General features: G+C 42.6%; 1 protein-coding gene across 1 annotated transcript; it reads right to left on the bottom strand.

The window, feature by feature from the left end:
• Positions 1-908: 908 nt before the first annotated feature.
• LOC123427577 (uncharacterized protein At3g06530) lies at positions 909-20,812 on the bottom strand. Its single transcript, XM_045111657.1, has 38 exons — positions 20,576-20,812; positions 20,010-20,223; positions 19,829-19,924; positions 19,617-19,734; positions 19,360-19,533; positions 19,000-19,170; positions 18,833-18,888; positions 18,646-18,735; positions 18,421-18,569; positions 18,183-18,265; positions 17,929-18,057; positions 17,699-17,773; positions 17,408-17,576; positions 16,953-17,092; positions 16,763-16,867; positions 16,366-16,546; positions 15,994-16,091; positions 15,753-15,902; positions 15,497-15,650; positions 14,917-15,071; positions 14,717-14,798; positions 14,460-14,628; positions 13,934-14,009; positions 13,583-13,753; positions 13,434-13,505; positions 13,255-13,359; positions 7,075-7,164; positions 6,485-6,684; positions 6,169-6,361; positions 5,882-6,061; positions 4,735-4,830; positions 4,227-4,640; positions 3,663-3,881; positions 2,904-3,581; positions 2,399-2,802; positions 1,974-2,217; positions 1,516-1,686; positions 909-1,339 (listed from the first exon to the last, which is right to left on the bottom strand). Exons 1-38 carry the CDS (start codon positions 20,730-20,732, stop codon positions 1,109-1,111), a joined length of 6,459 nt encoding a protein of 2,152 aa, XP_044967592.1. The 5' UTR covers positions 20,733-20,812; the 3' UTR covers positions 909-1,108.
• Between the last annotated feature and the right edge of the window lie 1,341 nt (positions 20,813-22,153).

The following is a 22,153-nucleotide window of genomic DNA, read 5'->3' on the forward strand; positions in this document are numbered from 1 at the left end:
GTAGTAGACCTCGCCTGTATTTGTGTATCCTTGATCTCTTGAACTTGCGGAGGTGAGGTGGTTGCCTGTCTAGTTTGCACTGGTCATTCACGAGGTCACTTTCTTGGCTGTCGTTTGATATGTTGTTCCAAATGGGCACCGATCAACGGGGTGTGTCGCCCCTTTTGGCAGCACTAAGCGGCGACATCTTCTTTTGTCGACATCTCTTTACTGTTGTTGGATTGCCGGCCTCAAACGTTGGCCTTTTCGGCGGACCCCAACATGCATGCCAGAACTCTGCCCCAGTGTTTCAAGGGCTGGACGGCAATGTTGAATCCACCCTCCCATGTCCTTTCAGTGCTAAGAACATTTAGTTTGGGGCCATTTACACCCACAGTGTGATGCCTGCAAACGCAATTTAGCATTCTTGGCGCAGAAGAGAGAGGGCACTGATAGTAAAACCTAGAGTTGGTAAGTGTTGATTTGTTTTAACACCGGCTACAGAAATCCTTGACTAAGAGCCAAATCTGGGATCAGTGTTCAGTGTGTGAAAGAGACATGCCACAGGAGGGATCACGCGGCCACCATGTGGCCCTGGTCATCTTAGCATCACCATCTGATGGGAAAACGCCACCTTACGATGACAGTGTCAGACGCTGATTCCTCGTGATCCGTATGGTGGGAAGAACAATTCCGCGATCTTGACTCCGCCACAACGTTGACGGAACAATAGCAACTGGATTTACCGGGAGCACATGAAGATATCTACACAGCTCGGGAGGCCTCCATGTGCTCATGTTCCTGGCACGTGCTTTACCACCGTGCATGTTGCACGGTCCCTAAGGTCACTTTGCAGTACAGCCAACCAACTTTGACAATGCATGACAGTTGAGCGTACAGTGTAAGTGACCGACAGTAGGCGCGCGATGTTAACATGACGGTGTTTAATAAAAATTGCATGCAGTAACAAGGCCCGGGCAGAAGAAACTATATGGTTCACTAGTTCACACATGTAAACAACAAAATATGTGTACCCGAAGCCATTCATCCTGTGTAGTTTACATACAACAAGCAAGATCGATGTGACTACTGCCAACCACTGGAGCGAGGACTAGTCTGGGGAGAGATATCACAGGTACTCCCGGAGGCTCTCGCCGCTGAGGGTCTCCATCTCCTTGAGTATCTCCTGGCACAGCGTTTTGACAGGAAGCTCAACGTCCTCGAGCAGTTCGCCCAGGAACGGGATGGTCTCCGGGACCAGAACCACATACTCCTCCTTCAGGTGTTGGACCATGTACCTCACCACCTTGAGGCCCAGCATCTTAGGGCGGACATTGTCACTTCTTGTCTGCATCAGCACCTGCAATTTAATAGTGACAAAAACAAAGCCAGTTAGCACGAGCAAGTCTTTGATCTGGTCTCTGGTTCAAATATTACTACGACATTCAAGTAGAAATCACCAAATAATTATCAATTATTTCAGTTAGTGCTACTATAATTCTAGAACCACTTGTGTATTGCTTGGTTCCTTCCTACCTCATGGTTAAGAGGCTTCCACAAAACATCTGATCGGGCAGTCACTGCCATCTGTCCCAAGCATGAAACAAGAATTTCATCCACTTCCTCAACTGATGGAGCGTCTGGAACTGATTCAAGAGATTCAGGCGGTTCCGCAACAAACTGAGAAACAATGGGCTTCAAAAGAGTCTGCAGATAGCCAAGATTAAACAAAAATGTTACAATCAAAATGAAAAAAAATATCAGGAGCAGAGAAGGTAAACGGGCGGAAAATACAAGAAACATTCCTGGTTATGCTACAAGAAACCTAAAGGTTGCCCTTTCTAGCACCTGACTATGACATCCAAAAAAGACAGGACATTTGACAAACACATTATAATTTTTTGTTGGCTGGCAAAAGCATGCAAGATATGAAATTGATCTTGTACGAACGTGCAGACAGTAGACGCATATATAAATAATACAAAGAAACTAACCTGGAAATTGGAGGAATCTAGGATCTTCTGATCATTGTCGTAAAGAAAGCACTTGTGCAATGATTTCAGTATCAGTGCTCTCAAGATCCACAGCTTTTGTCCTGACAAACTATTATTATGTTTGACTATATCGTCTCCAAGTTTAGCCTTCTTCTTTCGCTTGGAACTGATCAAGACACCATCTTCTGATAGATATTGTACCGATCCCTCAAGTAGGTACTTGAAGTAAGGTGTAAACAAGGACCTTCATAGACAAATGATATAAATAAACAAGATAAGAAGCAAATTCATATGGGCAAATTGAACAAACTAACGCCAGGCAAATCACTGACAAGGGTTCCAATATTTCCAGCAAAAAAGACGCAAGGTTTGAAGCGCATTTATGTTGTTCAGTGATTTGCCAATACACAGTGGGATAGGAATACCTGTGTTGTTCTGCGAGCTTGTTGATCAACTTGTAGAAAACAATTGCACGGTCCATACTTTTCTTTGATGTGGACTGATCAACTTCAGACTCTGCCCATTCAAGAGTACGAAGGAAAAGAGGCCTAAAAGTGGTCTCCGTAAGCTTCATCGTGAGAGTGATGATGGTGTGGATAATACTTTGCTCAACTAAATTTATATTCTTCAAGGAGTCCAGATGCTGACGACGGAGATCAAGGGCTTCCAAACAGTGTTCATATATTTTTGTATGGTAAGTTCCTACAGCCAGCCGATCCATTGTACCAACTACATTCTCAAGCATTTGGAATGACAATGACAGGCTTGCATCTCCACATTTGGTAGCACTGGAATACAAATTCAGTAGAGGTGGAAGAATAAGCCGAACCTACAATACAGATATTTCCATTAGACTCGAAATATAAAGCACATTAATTGTCCATCATATCATTGAGAAAACAATACATGGTATGTTTACAAGGAACATACTGGAACTGTCTCGGTCAGTAGCCCTCGGACATCTGCTGCTTTTACATCCAACTTTCCATCAATTTGAGTAGCACATTCAGGATGCAATATCACGAGATCCAGTATTTCTTCCAGATATGGACTAACAAATTCCCCAAGTTTTTGCACAATCACCTGAATAGTTGTAAGTACGGATAGCAACATACTTACAGATTGGTTTGAAAGGCTGGCATCAGTTCTCGGAGAACCATGAGCATATTTTCCGCTAGGGCAACATGACACCAGATGTGCTCTTTGCAGCATATTTTTCATGATAAGTGGAAGCTGAGGTAATGCTTTTGATCCTAGCACGTTAATCAGAGACCCTGCGGTATTTATTAACCCGGAAGAAGTGACAGAATCACCAGAGCTTATGTGACTAATGATTGTCGCAAAGCACTTGCTATATGCAGGATTTTCAGAGGGATATTCTTTCGCTAGTGTTTCGAGTGAAGAAATAGCAGCAATTTTCACATATGTGTCTGACTCTCTATCAATCAACTCTAGAATCTTGTAGCACAGCTCGCTGAAATAAGGGCAAGAGCTCTTGTCCACTTGGAGGGCAGTAGACAGAGAGCTGCGCTTCAGTTTCCTTGCTTTGCTTTGCTTGTTCTGGCCCATGTTATTCGCTCTTGCAGTTTCACACAATATTCCAAGGGTCTGTTTACAAAGTACACAGGGGCAGTCAAGTGGGGCAAAGTTGGCTTTAAAGAACATAATCAATGAACAGAACAAAGATACCTTTCTTTTCACAAGACCTTCTGGATGTTCTAACAACCGAGTAATTCCTTTGAAATATGTTGAAGCATGCATCCATCCTGTAACTATTTTCAGCACAGTATTGGCATTATTCCTGACTTCCTTTAGAATATCACCAGAAATGTCCCCTTTTTTGTCTTTTTTGTCTTTGACAGACACAGTGCACAAGACAACTTCCTCCATGAGAGTTCCAAGAGAATTCTACAACAACCATGAATACGAATATAAGGGATGGGTAAATCAAGAATTCATATTTTTAAGGCAAAATACTACTCCCTCCGTTCCTAAATATAAGTCTTTCTAGAGGTTCAACTAATGGACTACATACGGATGTATATAGACATACTTTAGAGTATAGATTCATTCATTTTGCTCCGTATGTAGACACCTAGTAAAATATCTTAAAAGACTTATATTTAGGTACGGAGGGAGTATCTGATAGAAATGCATAAAACAATATGAGTTCTAACTGCAGCAGCCAGAGCTAAAATAGGAATAATAACAACAGAAAAGCAACAAAGACACAATTTCGACCAAATGAAATACCTGGATAGAATTAGCAGCTTCCTCAGCTTCAAGCTCAAATCTCAACTCTGTATCTTGTAGCTTAAGTAGAATAAACTGCAACGCCAAATGTAGTATAGGAAGTAAAACTTGTTTCTGATGCACCTTGATTTCTTGTAGTAGCTTACAGAGACAAGGAAACCATAATTTATAGGAATATTGGCCCGTAATATTGACTGCCAAACCATACTCCCACTCTTGTGACATGGCACTCAAGGATAGGACACAATGACTCTTCTGGTGTTTCGAAAGAGAGTGTGAACCCCGCTCAATCAACGTGAGCAATAGATACATGATCACGGTACTCAAACTATTTTCTCCTAGGGTCCTCAAAAGGTACATCATGAGGGTCAGGCGCCTATGTTCCGCAACATCAGTCAAAGATTTAATGAATATCTGCAGAAAGAAAATATGCATGATCCACTAAATATTGTTATATTCACGGGAAAATATACAAGCCAACAGAGAACATCAAAGAAAAATAGAGAACCTGAAGAAGCTTTTCTATACTTGTGGTCTTTGATAGCCAACATGGCACTAGTACAGATAATAAATCCTCCATAACATGTTGTGAGTGGCTATCCTCCTTCAAAATTGAAATGCAGAAAAAGGGTTAAGTGTGTACAGGATAATGCAAAGAAATATAAAACAACATTAACTTTCAGAAGCTTTCAAAAAAATAAGCAAGTATAGAGAATATGTTTGATTCACTTCAAAAAAACAAACAACCTATGCTAACATTTAGGGTCTCTTTTGATTCACAAGATTCCAAACATATGATTGCAATGTGATGCCCACTTGAATCTTACAGAGTTAAATTTGCAGAAGGTTTGTTTCGTTGCACTAACAAAAACAATGTATTCTTTGAGGTTTGAGTCATTGGAAGTTTTCCTACGAAATGTAGTGCAATGGACTCCTTGAAAGTCCTCCTACAAGATACTCCCTCAGTTCCTAAATAAGTCTTTTAGAGATTCCACGAGGGACTACATACGGCACAAAATGAATGAATTTACACTCTAAAGTATGTCTATGTACATCCGTATGTAGTCCGTAGTGAAACTTTTAAAAAGACTTACATTTGGGAACGGAGAGAGTACAATCCTACAAACCAAATAATACCCGTGGGGAAAATTCCTTGAAGCGGAGATGCTTACTAGTACGATTGGTTAGCAAAAATTAAGGTGTACCCCTTCCATCCCAAAATAAGTGTCTCAACTTTGTACTAAGTACAAAGTTGTACTCCCTCCGTCACAGTTTAGAAGGTTTGCACTTGTACCTAGATTGGTTATCAAAATAAGTGTCGCGGATTTTGTACTACTAGTACAAATTTTGTACTAGATCATCGACACTTATTTTGGGATGGAGGGAGTATTGTTTAACATAAAAATTATATCATTAGAAAATGGAACATCTAAAGTTTCTAATGTTATATTTTTTGTTATATATGAATCTCATTAAGTTGGTCAAATTGACGACCTAGGTATATGTGCCGGACTTGTAAACTGAGACGGAGGGAGTACTAATATTGAGACACTTATTTTGGTACGGATGGAGAACAAACTAAATCAATGATTCAAGAAGGTCCGTGGATAGCAAACTGCACTAGGATCAGATTGCCCCTGGAAAATTGAACAAACCTGTTTCACTGCATCCCCAATAGCAACAAACAGATCAATAATATTTTCTGAAACCAGTTGCGGGAATGCCTTTGCTAAGGATGCAATCAAGGACAATCCATGATTACGAGTTCCCACATCCTCCGTGGACCTTATGAACTTGATAAGGAGGTTTACATTTCTTTTGTTGAGCAGACCATCCTACAGAAACACAAATTTTCATGAAATTCAAAAAAAAAAAAAAAACAGAAGTCAAGTTTTTACAACATAGCAAGAGTAAGAGGTGATAAATCAGTCTACTGGATTACTTGGTGGCCCGATTGCAGCGTATCGATGATATCTTTGAGTGTCAACAGTACCAACTCCTGGGTTTCTTTTACAAAACTGGGTACATCAAGAGTTTCAGAAGAGCCTTTGTCATATTGACACACTATCCCTGAAATCCATTGATCGGAAAGAAGCTTTGATAGAATCTGGCAAAGTGGTTGGAGTAAACATAGCCTGCATGAAAAATGACAGCATATTAGAACTGCATATCAGAACTATAGAACATAGGATTTTTGTAAAAATTAAGAAGAGAACTATAGAACATAAGATTAAAATTTAAGTGTTATAGTACCAGACCTTTGATTCACATTCTTCATAAGAAAAAGAATATCCAGAAGACAAACGAGAATAGAAGACACAGGGTGTTCTCCAAAATACTCTTCAAAATGGTTATCACTGTTAAGATTCTCTGATCTCTTTATTCTCTTTGAATTTTCTCTCTTATCACCTTCCGCTACAACCAATTCAATAAATTTCACAAAAGTAGACGCATGAACCTGTCATGAGTAGAATTAGAAATCAGCTAAAAATGATTAAAAGCGATACAACAAATGTACAAACACCATACACGAATATACATGCAAACACTTGGGAGAACTGTTAACAATTATTAGCAACTCTGAAAAGAATCCATTCAGGTGTACATAGTTACAAGCCTATGCTCGTCTTAACAAAAGGAAACAGAAGTACCAACATTTGTAATGGCAGTGCCAACTGCTGTGTTCAAGCAACCAGATTAAAAATACATTTAACACCGGATTTCAGAGCATTAGATAGATCTTTTTCGTACATTAATGGGTGTGATGGACCTCTGACACACTAATTTTGCTTGACCAAAAAAAGTAAATATGAATGAAATAAATAGAATGCAGGATATGGATACAAACATTAATCCGTAGTAGAGCATCTCGTGTTGCATTTCGAATTTCCAAATTCTCAGCTCGAAACAGAGAAATAAGTAGCCCAAATACTTTATCCTGCAAAAGTGAGAGATCAATACATTCTGTTAGGAATAAGCAACTTGTATTCCCATGAGGCCATAGGCCGATATATATACATGTACAGGTTATGGACTATATGCAGGAAAACCCCTTATATATTGGGATAAATACAAAAGGGTACATGAGTTGTATTATAACTCTAACACCCCCCCTCAAACTCATGGTGGATGAACAACACTGAGTTTGGAGAGATAAAAGCCATGTTGTGCTCTAGTCTGGGCCTTCGTCAGGAAATCCGCCAACTGTAACTCGGAAGGCACATACTGAAGAGCAACAACCTGATCCTGCACAGCAGCGCGCACATAGAAAGCATCAACACCAATATGCTTGGTGAGCTCATGCTTCACAGGATCGCGCGCAATGCTAATAGCACCTGTACTGTCACATAAGAGCAGAGTCGGTGTAGTGACAGAAACACCAAAATCCTGAAGTAACCACCGTAACCAAGTCACCTCTGCCGTCAAAAGAGCCATCGCTCGCAACTCAGCCTCTGCACTCGAACGGGAAACTGCAATCTGTTTCTTCGTCTTCCAGGCAATGAGAGAACCACCAAGAAAAACACAGTAAGCAGAAAGTGAACGGCGATCTGAAGGATCACTAGCCCACGTAGCATCCGAATAGGCCTGAAGCTGTAAAGAACTGGAGCGAGGAAAGAATAAACGATGAGAGATTGTGCCCCGAAGATATCGGAGAACACGGAGGAGATGACTATAGTGAACCGATGTGGGAGTAGAGAGAAACTGACTCAGAATATGAACCGGATAAGAAATATCCGGACGAGTGACAGCTAGATAAACAAGACTGCCAACAAGATGACGATAGCGTGTCGGGTCAGGCAGGGGATCACCATCAGTAGCAGAGAGGTGAACACTGAGCTCCATAGGAGTCTCAACAATGCGCTCATCAGTAAGAGCAGCGCGAGCAAGAAGATCCTGGATATACTTTTCCTAGGATATAAAAAAGCCATCAGAGATAGAAGAGACTTCAATCCCAAGAAAGTAGCGAAGAGGTCCAAGATCAGACATAAGGAACTGCTCACTAAGACGAGCCTTGACAAAAGCAATATACTCAGGGTCATCCCCAATGATGACCATGTCATCAACATAAAGAAGAAGAAGAGTCCGACCACGAGGAGAAAGGTGAATAAATAATGCTGGATCATGAACACTGGGTGAAAAACCAGCGGCAGTCACCACAGAGGCAAAACGCTCAAACCAGGCTCGGGGGGCTTGCTTAAGGCCATAGAGAGAGCGACGAAGACGGCATACCATGCCATCAGGAACAGAATACCCAGGTGGAGGCTGCATGTACACCTCCTCACGCAGCTCACCATTAAGAAAAGCGTTCTTAACATCAAGCTGAGAGATAGACCAGTGGCGTGTAGAGGCCACGGCAAGAAGTGTACGAACAGTGGTCATATGAGCCACAGGAGCAAAAGTCTCGTCATAATCACGACCATGCTCCTGCTGAAAACCACGAGCCACAAGACGAGCTTTGTGACGCTCAAGAGAACCATCGGAGCGAGTCTTTACCTTGTAGACCCACTTACAAGTGACGGGACGGACTCCAGGAGGAAGGGAAACAAGATCCCACGTACCTGTGCGTTCAAGAGCAGCAATCTCCTCAGCCATCGCAAACTGCCATTCAGGATGAACAACAGCCTGATGATAAGTAGTCGGCTCAAGAACAGCAGCTCCAGCGGTGGAAAAGCCTAAGCGATCAACAGGCGGACGAGGACGAGAACGCAAGCCATAAGTAGGCTGAGACGAGGATGACGGCACATCCAAAGAAGCATCCACAGAACGTGAACGACGAGTGTAACACTGAGGAAAAGATGGAACAATGGAAGGAGGAATCGCTAAAGTAGAATCGGAGAGTGGCGACGAAGAAGTCACCGGAGATGAAGGTGTAGAATCCGGTGACATGCTAGACGAGGAGACCGTGGAAGATGGTGGCGACAAATCGACTGGAGGTGGAGAAGCAGAGGGAGCAGAATGAGTAGGCAAAGGCTCGACGAGTGTGATAGGCGTGTCAGGAAAAGTGAGAAAAGAGATATCCTCTACTGAAAAAGTCAAGGAAGATGAGCGTGGGTAGAAGGGACGAGACTCATCAAAAGTCACATCCCGAGAGATACGTATCCGACGACCGATAGGATCCCAACAACGATAGCCCTTATGCTCATCACTATAGCCTAAGAAGACACAGTCAACAGACTGAGCGGTCAGTTTGGTGCGTTCGCGGGGGGCAAGAAGAACATAGCAAACACAACCAAACAAGCGAAGCGTCGAATAATCGGGAGACCGATCAAAAAGACACTCGAAAGGAACACCACCCTGTAGAGCAGCGGAAGGCTGGAAATTGATGAGTGAGATAGGTGGAGGTGGAGACGGCCTCAGCCCAAAAATGCGGCGGGAGAGAGGCAGCAATCATCAATGCACGAGCCGTCTCAAGAAGATGACGATGCTTGCGCTCAGCCACGCCATTCTAAGCATGAGCACCAGGACAAGAGAATTGAGAGAGAGTCCCTTGCGCAGCAAGAACACCACGCAACATCTTAGAGATATACTCGCCAGCGGAGTCAGCACGAAACACACGAATGGGAGAAGAGAACTGAGTATGAACCATGGCAGCAAAACGCTTATAAATGGACAACACCTCACTACGAGAAGTCATGAAATAAAGCCATGTGTAACGAGAGAAGTCATCTATGAAAATAATATAGTATTTATGACCCCCTTTCGAATCGAAGGGAGCCGGACCCCATACATTGGAATGGACTAAATCAAAAGGACGCTTACACTCTGACTCACTATGTGGATATGGTAACTGAATCTGCTTGCCAAGACGACAACCCTGACACTCTAAGGAGGCATCTCCTGAGACAGACCCCAGAAGACCTCGACGAACTAACGACGACAAACGAGAACCACACAGATGACCAAGTCGATGATGCCACTGCTGGAAAGAACCAGTAGCCGAGGCGACCAAAGCGGAAGAACTGGCGAGAGAATGGGCGGAGGAAGGAACATGAAGCCAGTCCACCTCCCAAAGGCCCTCAGAATCACGGCGGCGAGGGCCAGCCCCAACCAGAGTGTGCGTGCGACGGTCCTGGACAGAACAAGAGTCAAGATCAAGGATGACACGACAACCAGAATCAGCAAGTTGAGCAGCGGAAAACAAATTCATGGTAAGTCGAGGAACATGAGCAACATCAGGAACAGAATAAGGAGTGGTAAGAGTGCCTCTACTAACGACAGGAAGGGGAGTACCATCAGCGGTGAGGACATGAACAGGAGAATCAAGCGAACGAAGAGAGGACAGAGTGGAAGAATTAGAAGTCATATGAAAGGAAGCTCCAGAGTCCAGAACCCATGGGGATGTACCTGACTGTGTAGAAGGTGGTTGCTCAGTGCGGGAAGCCTCAGTCACAGAACCAGCAGTACCCGTTGAGGAAGAACCTGAAGCAGCGAGCAGACGCTTAAGTCTCAGAATATCCTGCTCAGTCAAAGCGATGGCTGAAGCTGTCGAGGTAGATGACGAAGTCGCGGGAGATGGTGACCGCGCCTTGCGCAAGTGTTTCTTCTTCGTGTAGCAGTTCGGCTCAATATGACCATCATTGTTGCAGTAGTTACAATGTGGACGGGGGCGACCTGAGCCGCCAGAAGGAGTGGGCAAGAGCGGCGGAGCAGTCGAGCGAGAAGGGGTCGGTGCCGCAGGTGGCGTAGAAAAAGTCCGAGCAGCGAGCACCGAGGGAACCTCCAGCAAACCAGCACCACGTAAGCGAGTCTCCTCAGCACGAATCTCAGAAAGCGCCTCCATGAGAGAAATACGGCCACGAGCAAACAACTGAGCACGCCGGGGCTCAAACTCCTTACGGAGCCGAGACAGGAACTCGTAGACGCGATGAAACTCCAAGTCGGCATGTACAGCCTGGCAACAGGGGCAAGTACGACAACCAGCACTGCGGAGAGAATCAAGCTGGCGCCAGATAACAGAACTCTGTGCATAGAAGTCATCCACAGTAGAGTCACCCTGATGAAGAGCATGCTCCTGACGGACCACGGAGAGGTATAAGGCATCACCAGAGGGCTCATAGCGCTGACGAAGGCGGGTCCACATCTCAAAGACAGTAGGAAGGCCCAGAAACTCAGAAGCAAACTGAGGCAGAACACTAGCAGTGAGAACAGCGGCAGCACGAGCATCATCATCAAGCCACTGGGTGTAAACGGACAAAGCATCACGATACACCTGAAGAGCCTCCTCATAAGCCAAGACCTTCTCATCATAAGCACTCACAGCGGCCTCATCAGCAAGCTGAGTCGTATCCTTTGCGGCCTGAGAAGCATCCGCAGGAAGAGCCGGTGGGATCGGCGGGGTGGGAGCCATGGGAGGAACCGGACATGGCGGACAAGAGACCTCGCCGGAAAGAAAACCCCATAGGCGGATGCCACGCATGTGAATGCGCATGAAGCCAGGGAACTCTGTGTAGTTAGTGCCATAAAAGATCACTGGACAACGAGGAACAGCAACGTAGCCGGATGCAGCAGACATTTTTTTTTTGGTCAACAAAACGCGTCAGACAACAGGACTCGATCTGGCGATGGGGGAGCCGCCTCGAGCTGGGAGAGCCTGAGAAGCGATCTGGTGCGGATGGAGTCGAGGGCCAGGGGCGGCGCGATCTAAGGAGATGGGACGCGGCCGCCTCTGCTGGTGGAAACCGCCGGTGCCTCTAACAGCCTGGAACCGCTGGGATCGGGACAGGCCGAGGCTTCGAGATCCAGCACCGCAACGGGATCGTGGCGGGTCGCGTCAGGAGGAGTCGGCGGCCTCCAGTCGTGACTTCGCCTGGAGCCGCTGGGATCGGGGCGGGCCGGGGCTTCGAGATCCAGTAGCTTCGACGGGGGCGGCTGGATCACGGGAGTGACGGGATCCTGCGGGAGATGGAGCCGGCGGGATTGGATCAGGGACGAGCGGCCGGCGGCTGTGATGGGAAGAGAGGCCGGCGGCCGTGATGGAAAGAGGAACAAGCACGAGTTGCGCGTGCGAAAAAAAACCTAGGGCTCTAATACCATGTTAGGAATAAGCAACTTGAATTCCCATGAGGCCATAGGCCGATATATATACATGTACAGGTTATGGACTATATGCAGGAAAACCCCTTATATATTGGGATAAATACAAAAGGGTACATGAGTTGTATTATAACTCTAACACATTCAAGTTTAGTTTATCTTAATACCACATGAAGGGAAAGACAATAATAGATCAGAGAGAAAGATATGGACAGAAAGGAATTGAGATCAATCACATGCTGAACAATACAAGCATGTGAAAGATGATGTTATATACAATTTGTGAACAAAACAAATGCCAAGGAAGATCATGTTACTAGATAAATAGCACTGCTCCAGTACATGGTCGCAGGCAGAAAGAACTTGTTCAGGCACTGTCTGTAAGAATGTTAGTTCTTGGCAAAGTTCCTGAATTATGTAAAATTTAAACTAAATACCAAGAAATACTTCCTTCCAAACAGACCCCTAGTGTACTTGTTTACACAAGAAAATAAGATAGTTCAATGTAGAGAGCTTGAATCCAACACTTAGCAACCCATTTGCTGTCGCATTCAGCAGAAACCCAGGAAACATGATTATTGACTGTTGCATCAGCACACCATGATTATTGTAGAGATATTCTATTTTAAGTTAAAAATGCAGGAGCACAAGAAAACAATCTGGTTCACAACAACGGTTAGACAGATTGGAAGACCATGAATTACTGCTAAAATACTATCTCTTTTTTGCAGAACTGCCATGTACATGCTGCCTATGTTGGTGTGCTCCCTAAATGAACTTCCCAAAATTCCAGTACATGCCCACATGAGTTGGGTAAATATATAATCCCACCAACTAGGTCCAAGTCCTCATGGACTTGAATTTGGGTTCTGTTTATAATGCGAATAGAAACTAGACCATTCAATGTTGTCCCTATATTTCAACTTAAATGTGCGAATAACTGAAGCTTCACCAAGCAAACAATGGCATACAAAATTATAGGGCAAAAATAAACCTTAGTATCGTTCTTCAAATTTTCAAAGAATACTGGTTGAAGATTTTGCAGGGCAGTTAGACATGGCATCACGGAAACAGGATCTTCGTGAGACAAACCATCAACCTGAAGTTGCATAATGTCAAAGTTAATCTCAGCAGATATATTTGTAATTTTCACTTGATTGAAAGTTTGTTCACCTTTAAAGCTTTCAATAGAGCCTCAGATGTGTCAAAACCAAAATTTGTTTGATCTGCCACTGCGAACAAAACCTACAGAATGATAGTAATTAACACACCCACAATAAATACGAACCAAGGCAGTCCTGCTGGACGGATGTATTTATTACCTCCAAAAGCAAGCACAATATTTGCGTTTCATGAGTAGTCACGATCTGCTTAGAATCATGCCCACTTTGATGCTGACTACGACGGTCCAGAAGATACAAGAACAAAGACTTAACATCTTCTCCCTTAAATAAGATGCTTCCTACTCCTTTCAGTGCTGACAGAACCATCAGCTGCAATAATTTTATAATATCAACTGCCATCCAAACCGAACAGAGAGGATTTTTCATATTTACTAGTTTTCATTTTTGTGTGGTATTGAGTGAATATCATGGTGTGTCGGGTTTGATAATCTGTTGACATGTATGCCATATCAAGCTGGATCGATTTACCAACACTGCAGAAGACCTAACCTTTCCATAAGGAGAGAGCTTCAAAGAAGAGTGCAAGATGAAATCAAGGATAGCATCTTTTGCCGGCTGATCAATTCTGAAAAAAGACACGCATGAGCTTACACATTCCTTTTAAAATAGACACACATGAGCTTCCATTAAATGCAATTAATTCTTGACGATAAACCTATGGGATGCTGTTAATGAAAAATGTTAAGTTCAAATCTTCAGAAAATCCTTGCATGTCCGCAGAATGCTACTGTTTCAGGTTGCTCCACTTTCTCTCGTGTTACCACACTAACAGTACACACATCTGATTTGTCAGATCACATGCTTATGACCTGATCACTTCACCAATTAAACAACCCCCCTGGCAATTCAAGCAAGGATACTATCTCGAGGTTGGTTTTAAGAATATACCCGTGCAGAAGTTGATTACAGAAGAACATATGACCAATACATCTTTTTTAGAGATAATAGGAATTTCATGTGATGAGACAATGTACATCTAATAACATGTGAGATGCTCCACGAGAGATCAAATAACCTTTCATGAAGATTTTCAGGAACCATCAGATCTTGACTTGGGCTAAGCATTGATGAAATATAAGCAGGTAAAAATCTCGCATCTGAGGATATCATGGCCTTTTGGTTGGCCAACGACTCGAGGAAAACACCAAAGGCTGGAGATGACATGGGGAATTTGCCGTTGTTTCCTGTAGATTGTAATTAGTGACCAAAAAGATCAGCATCAAATTTCCTCAAGTGTGAATTAAGAATGAAGAAAATATACGGCTAGCCTACCATTTTTGGGCACCGAAGTGCTCAAGCGCTGCCACACCAAAGACAGGCCCTCGATAAATTTCATAGCAGAGGACCTTACATCCTACAATATGAGTAACGAACTTGCTCAATACAATAACCAAGAGAACTCTAGTCAGCACAAAAAGGAACTAGCTCACAGATTGTGATGCGATAAAAAAACGTAACAGAGTACTGTGTACCTTATTTTCATGGGAAAGAGGGACAATAAGGGAAGGGAACAAAAGTAGAAGCTGCATACACAAGCTCTCATCCATACTACTTTCAGATAAAGCACACGTTGAACAAATTGAAGCGAGCACGAGAATACTCTCTGCTTGAACTCCAGCAGACAAACCTACATCAAAATTTAAAAAATATCATAAACAGTGCACAAAAAGAGAAATGAGTGCAATCAAACAACAATCTAACTACTAAAAAGAGAAATGAGTGTGCAATAAAAACAACAATCTAACTAGTAAGAAGAGAAATGAGTGTGCAATCAAACAACAATCTAACTAGCAAGAAGAGAAATGAGTGTGCAATCAAACAACAATCTAACTAGTAAGTAATCATTAAAGAAAAACAGGAACATGAATAAACCAATCGAAGTGAGCTAATTAATAAATGTCAAAGAAACTAGGCACTAAAATATAAGTCTAGTAAAAGCAAATATTAGGCAACAGAGAATAGCAGAAGAAAATGTTGTCTAAACTTTATATCATATGTTTAGCTCTTGTACAGTAACAGGATAACCTAAAAATAGAAAATTAGTGTAGCAACCTTCATCCACAAGGTACTTTGAGATAAATTGAATAGGTGCTCCTGTGCAGTTAGCCACCAGATACTGTAGGTGCTTCTGAAAGATATTGTTGTCAGGTGATGTGATGAAAAATATAAACAAATCATCAAGCACTGTATTTCCACCAGCATCAATCTGCATACACCACAAAGTAAGGACAGAACATGAGATACTCTCAGAAGTCACAACAAGGAAAACAGATACAGATTTATTCATTTTTGGTAAGCAGTAACACACCATAGAATGCTGCTTAACATAGGAAGACTGGACCCTTAGCAGACCCCAAAATATGCAGACAAGAATTCTAGCATTCAATGCATCCATGTCATTATTGAAAATATGCTTCAGTAGTTCCGTGATGCACTTCTCAAGTTTGTCAATGCTGATCTGCGTGATGTAAAACAAAAGGTATGGCATGTAAATATTGAGTAAATCACCCAAAAATGGAATAAACAGCAGTAGAGTAAAGCAGTAATACCTCATCACCAATACAATAGCCTTTTGGCTGTATGTGAGACCATTCATTCTTCAGAGCTGGCAAACAAACTTGGCACAGATTCACCTGCTTATCCAAAACTGAAGAGGGAGGGAAGAAAATAAGTAATTGGTGTGCGCACGTGTGTGTGACAGAAGATTCAGAAAAAAATTAATTTCAGAAAGAAGTCAGAATGCATCCAACTATCACTTCAAAAGAATGCTAATAACTAGCTTGACAAGCAAGAACATGAGTATATAGGACAGTTTATTTGAATACCACAATAATACTTGATAAATACTAACATTCTTAGTAAAACAACTATCACAAGTCCTACCAGAAATGATAAGAGCAAAGCTGCAAAAATGGATATACCTTCAGAAGGAATAAGCAGAGCTTGCAATACTATGAGTAAGAACGGAGTTCTAGAAAAGCTACTTCGGTTTCCACAGTCAGCCAACCACTCCACATGTTTATTTGGGTTTGATAGAAAAGTTTCAGCAAAAGCTTGGATGTTCTTCTTGTTAATGGAGGCTATAGACTTCAAAGGCACGTTCTGCAATGACATAATAAGATATGTAGTTATATGAAAAATAGAAAGAATGTAGCATGTCCCAATAGCAATATGCACAGAAAAATATGTTTGGTATTTCATACATGTTATACATATCTAGCCATATGACTTCAAAGAGCTGAAGATGTGGAAATGGATATGTAAAGAGTAAGAATCTATGATGATTGATGACATATCAGGACAGGTAAGAAATCCCACCTTCACTTCAGGAGCAGTGAGCTCATAAACAAGAGGACTACTTGCATAGAAATCCCATTGTATTTTCTTAGCTAGCTCCAAGGCCTTCAAGTTTACCTTCAAGGTCTGCAGCCATTTAAACATTCAAAGTGAGGAATGTGTGCAGGAAAATAAATGGTGTAAGCAAACAGTAGAAGATTAAACAGCCAACCTTTGGGTGAACAATAAGAAGACCAAATATTATTGTAGCGATGTCCTTGGCATGTTCCACGTGATGCACCTGATATTCCATAACCATCTTTTCCAAACATGAAACAGCAACATCACAAGCCTTTGATGCTTTTAAACCACCTAGAGTTCCATAGAACAAATAGTATTGTCACTTACTGTTGTAACTCTATGGATATACTCGGTCTGCCCCAAGTAGTATCGAGCATTAGCAACAAGAGGAGGGAAACAGTAACCCAGTTCCTTAATATTCCTTCATTTTGTATGCTGGACTGAATTACAAACAATGTTCGACTGTATTTTTCTAGACCTAATTTTTAAACCATACTAACAACCACATGCGTAAATGGGAGTTCTAGCAGCTAAGCTACACAGCAAATTTCTGCACCAGATAATGAAACAAACTCATTAAGAGGCCAACAAATGAACATTGCCCACCTTCGCGAATGATGTCGGCGCATTTCACAAGCAAATCATCGTATGCTTTTAGAAGGCCACGAGGACTGGCAATAGCAGCTAGTCCTTCTATGGATAAGGCAGCTTGAACAACACTTAGATCATCATCATACAAACTGCGTATTATTGCATCTTGCATATTTATAAACTTCTGCAGGAAAACATAAATAACACAAGCCAGCAGATCAACACTTGAGAGAGGTAATGACTTCAAATAGAACAAGTATCATGTACTGCACCAGATACATGTGCAACAAAGGATGCAAACATTACCTGTGGATTTGCAGTCTTTTCCTTTAAAATGTCAGACTTGGCAATTTTTGAGAGAGCAGATTGACGGACCACAGCCTGCACGATGAACAAAATTAGTAGTGTAGAGAAGGGAACAAACTAATTCCCAAAAGATGGTACATAAATTATGTGGCGTTCTATTCATCAAATAATATGACATAAACAAGGGTTAGCTGTTCTACAAATTTTCATAAAATAAATCCATATCAGACCTTTGGATGATCCAGACTGAACCAGATGTTAGCATCAGAAATTTCAGCTGGCATGCTCTTGCTTTCATCAAACACCAAGCTGAGCAACTTGGAAGTAGAATCCCCTTCTACTGAGTTAATTTCAGATTCCTGGCAGGATGACGTTCTAGATCAATGACTTCCAAAATTGAAATAAAGAACATTCATAATGAAATAGAGCAGAACAAAAAAACAACTATGAAATATATGAAGCTAGATAAGCAACAAATTAATACCTCAAGAAATTTACGGATAGCATCACGTAGTTCACATGAATATTTTTTTTCAATTGCAGCAAAGATCTTCTTTGCCCATATACCTGAGGGTCATAAAAATAGAACATTGGTAGGGGAAGATGATCTTTCATAATGAAGCACTACTGAGAGTAAAATACACACACACACACACACACACACATCAATGTATGGATAATTGATCAGTTTAAAACAGAATCGACAGAAATACAATAACTACCTGTGTGGTTTATATCTGGATTTTCGGTGACCCGTGATGCCTTGATACAGTTCCCAAGAACCTTCCGTACAATCCTTTCAACAAAGTTCTTGATAGGTAGAGTCTTCATGGTTTCAATAAGGTGCATGTGGCAGGATTCATCACTGGTACTGTTGACATGTTTCCAGAGTCATGGAATGAAAGTAATATACAAAAATAATCACAATTATCACATGAGCAAATTACCTGTGATCAACCAGTGATTCAACATAAAGCCTAACAAAATTCTCAATGTTGAACTCACTTGATAATACAGAAAGGACGCCAGAAAAATCCCTGTAAACAAATTGCCATCAAATAACCAATGCTTAATGCTAAGAAGAAACTGTATATATAGGCCACCTGGTAAAACAACGCCACAAGTAAGCCTTACCTGATATCTTTTAGAATCATCAATGGCTTCTTACGGAATTCATGGACAGACTGTGACTGCAACATTAACAGAAAACCTTTATATCATTGATGCATCGAGTTTAATACTTAATATATAGAAGCACATTTTATGGGGGACTTGTGACAAGAAAGGTGTTATGACCATACCTGAACTAAACTTATAATAGCCATTACTGTAACACGAAGCCACGGTAAATCAACCGACTCCAATGCATCATGCTGTGCAGCCCTTGCAACAAAGATAATCAAGCCTTGAACAAGTTTTGGTGCCAGCGTCGCTCGTGTTGCCAGTACTCCAACAATCATCAGAGCGCCAGCCTGGTTATAATAGAACCCGTCACAATGATATAGCTTAAAGAGCAGAAGGTGGATTTCAAAAAATATAGAAGTTAGTATGCAGCACTGCATTTCTATTTAGCATTGTAATCATGATGAATAGCTAAAACCACATTGAGATGTCAATTTTGCATAAATGGATAACGTAAGTTACACATCCTTCAAGCCAACCTTATAATCTCGGTCTGCCCCAATATTAGGATTAAGGGAGTCAAACACATATCCCACCACCCTCTGCACTATATTTGAATCAAGCTTGGGAACAGCTCCCAAGCACTCCACAGTTACTGCAGTGCAAAAGCACACCACTGTCCTTGAATGAAGGAAACCTTTTTTTGGTGCCGCCTGGCAATGGATAAAAACATCAAGCACAAACCTTCAAAAGCAAGGGATAATCCTACAACAAAAAATAAGGCAGCCCAACTTACATAGTTGGAGAGGGTCTCCAGCAAAGAAGTATCACGGATGCACTGCTGTACTAGAACACTCCTGGGCGGGGGTGCACCCGAGGATTTCACACCATCAAGAAATGTCCACTTACTATTCCTGAATGCACAAAATCAAGCAAGCACTGAATGAATTGGAAAGAATAAAGATAAAGGGAACAAACCAAGCATAAACCAGGACCTCTGACACTCACCCTAAGTTGACCAACTGCACAATCCGAACAAACGCATGTGTATCATGGTACGGCAATGCACACAGCAGCAACTCATCCACGTTGTACACATGCACCCTGCATGAACATTTCCGTCAGATACAAAAAGAACGGGGCTAGAGCTCCCGGGGAGGGATGAATGTAGCTAAAGGTTGGTTCATACAGGTATCGGCGGATAAGGTATTCGAGCGTCTTGAGGGCAGCTGGAAGCTGCAGATAGCCAGCTAGAATGCGAAGGTAGGAGGAGATGGACTTGTTTAACTTGTCATTTTCCTTTTGAGTTTGCTGCTCACGGTTGAGCTCAAGGCTAGTTTGGCTGAATAGCGTGCTACTGTACCCCGCAAACCTCTCGTCCACACCAGTAAGATGCTCCAAACCTACATATCACAATTCAAGTCAATTATTGCAAGGGGAACATAAACTGAGAAGTTAAAAGAGCGCTGGAAATTGACAAGAGTAGCTCTGATGTACAGAGTGCTGTATACTCTTATCAGCTAACAAATCACAGATAAATTCCAAGGGGCTGGGGTAACCACGGGCGCAATTATTTGGAATAACCAGAGAGCGTAACTACCAAATTGAAAAATGGTCGGTAATACGCGCTTGAGCTAGCGAACAGATATACCAAGCAGTGTTGTTCAAGGGAGCAGGGAGCCAAGGAAACATGGTATCAAAGGAACAGTATGCTTAGATCGATAGAGGTGTTCGTCGGCTGAGGGGGGTGGGCACCAGAGATGGCGATGGGGAGGATGGCGCGGAGGTCGATGTCGGCGGCCTCCTTGGCGTCGAAGAGCACGGACGGCCGGGTGATGGGCCGGCGAGCCGACTCCGGCGCGGAGCCGAGGGCCGACTTGATGGCCTGCAGCTGCGACGCGATCGAAGACATCGCCTGCGGTATGGGGGTGGCGTCGCGGTCGCCGCCGCCGCTAAACCCTAATAAAACCCTGCGCGGTGGGAGGGGAGGGGAGGAGGGATGTACGCAGCACTCAACAAGGAAGCGGTCGGTTTTGTGGTGGTGCCCAAAGCGAGAAGGTCATGGGCCGGGACACGGAGGAAGCCCATCTCAGTTCCGTCCACGAGGCCCGATTTGCTATTCCCAGACTATGTCTCAAAAAAAAAAAACTGTTCCGAGACACACAAAAAAAAAAAACTGTTCCCACACGATTCAACTCAAAAAGAAAAACGATGGGGTGGGCGGAGTGGCGGTTTGGTTATGTACTCGAAGAAGGAGGTGTTTGTTTCCGTTAGGCACAAAAGGGGAAATTTGAGTGATGTGTTTATTGGTTGTGGATTAGATAACTCCTGACGCGTGATTGGAGTGTATGATACTATGATGAACCTAAGTGGAAGAATAAACATCTCTCATGACAGTGTTTGAAGGATTTATACTTTGTATGTGATATGACATGGATTGTAATTGGAGACTTAAATAAGAACCATGTACTCTTTTGAAAAGGAGGGTGGTAATCCCACGTTGTATTATTTTGTGTTTGCTTTTCGGGATGCTATGGAGTGCAACATGTGTGATCTTGGGTATACTAGAGACATGTTTACTTGACGTTGAGGGCTGAATAGATAGATGTTAGATAGCAATCTCCAATGATAAGTAGAACGATATGTTTCCTGTTGCACATGTTGATCACTTAGACTATAACAGGTCTAACCATCGGCCTCTACCAGTGTCGCTAAAAGTAGATACAACCTAGGAAGGCACGGGGTCGAAAGTGCTTCATTTCGAAGCTTGTTGGCTGAAAGAGGCCCAAATTAAGGAGATAGTGGAGGAGGCCTGGCAACCTAGTGGTACGCATGTTCAAATGGATGGTTTCGCGAGTAGACTGGCGCATGTCCACAAGTCTCTTCACCACTAGGATAAAACGGTTCTGAAAAACTCCTCAAAGAAATTGAAACGAGTTCAGAAAGAGCTTCAAATTGTAGCACGTGAAGCACTCACACCTGAAAATGGGACTCGATGGAAGCAGTTGGCTCACGAGGTTGAAAAGTTACTGCAACATGAAGAAATCTACCATGCTCAAATAAGAAAAATTGACTAGCTTAACTTGGTGATAAAAATACTTCCTATTTTGAAAACTTTGCATCAACACGAAGGGCACATAACTATATTACTTTGCATGTATTTTCTCTACAAAGATATATTACCCTAACCTAAATTTGATTGCTAAGGTGCTACCTCGGGTTTCTTTGTTAATGAACGATGAGATGATGAAGCCTTACATAGCTGGAGAGATGAAGAAAGCGCTTTTCTCTACTCAAAATATGAAAGCACTAGGTACTAATGGTCTTCATGTA

The sequence above is a fragment of the Hordeum vulgare genome, chromosome 2H (genome assembly GCF_904849725.1).
Source record: "Hordeum vulgare subsp. vulgare chromosome 2H, MorexV3_pseudomolecules_assembly, whole genome shotgun sequence".
In the NCBI taxonomy this organism is placed as follows: domain Eukaryota; kingdom Viridiplantae; phylum Streptophyta; class Magnoliopsida; order Poales; family Poaceae; genus Hordeum; species Hordeum vulgare.

Bases quoted from the DNA above. Each gene is read 5' to 3' on its own strand.
- LOC123427577 (XM_045111657.1), bottom strand. From the start codon at position 20,732: ATGTCTTCGATCGCGTCGCAGCTGCAGGCCATCAAGTCGGCCCTCGGC. The intron at 13,506-13,582 runs GTAATAAATACA...ATCATTCTGTAG, and splicing joins TATTGTGCTTGCTTTTGGAG to GTTTTGTTCGCAGTGGCAGA. The intron at 3,582-3,662 runs GTATCTTTGTTC...CTTTGTAAACAG, and splicing joins AAGGTCTTGTGAAAAGAAAG to ACCCTTGGAATATTGTGTGA.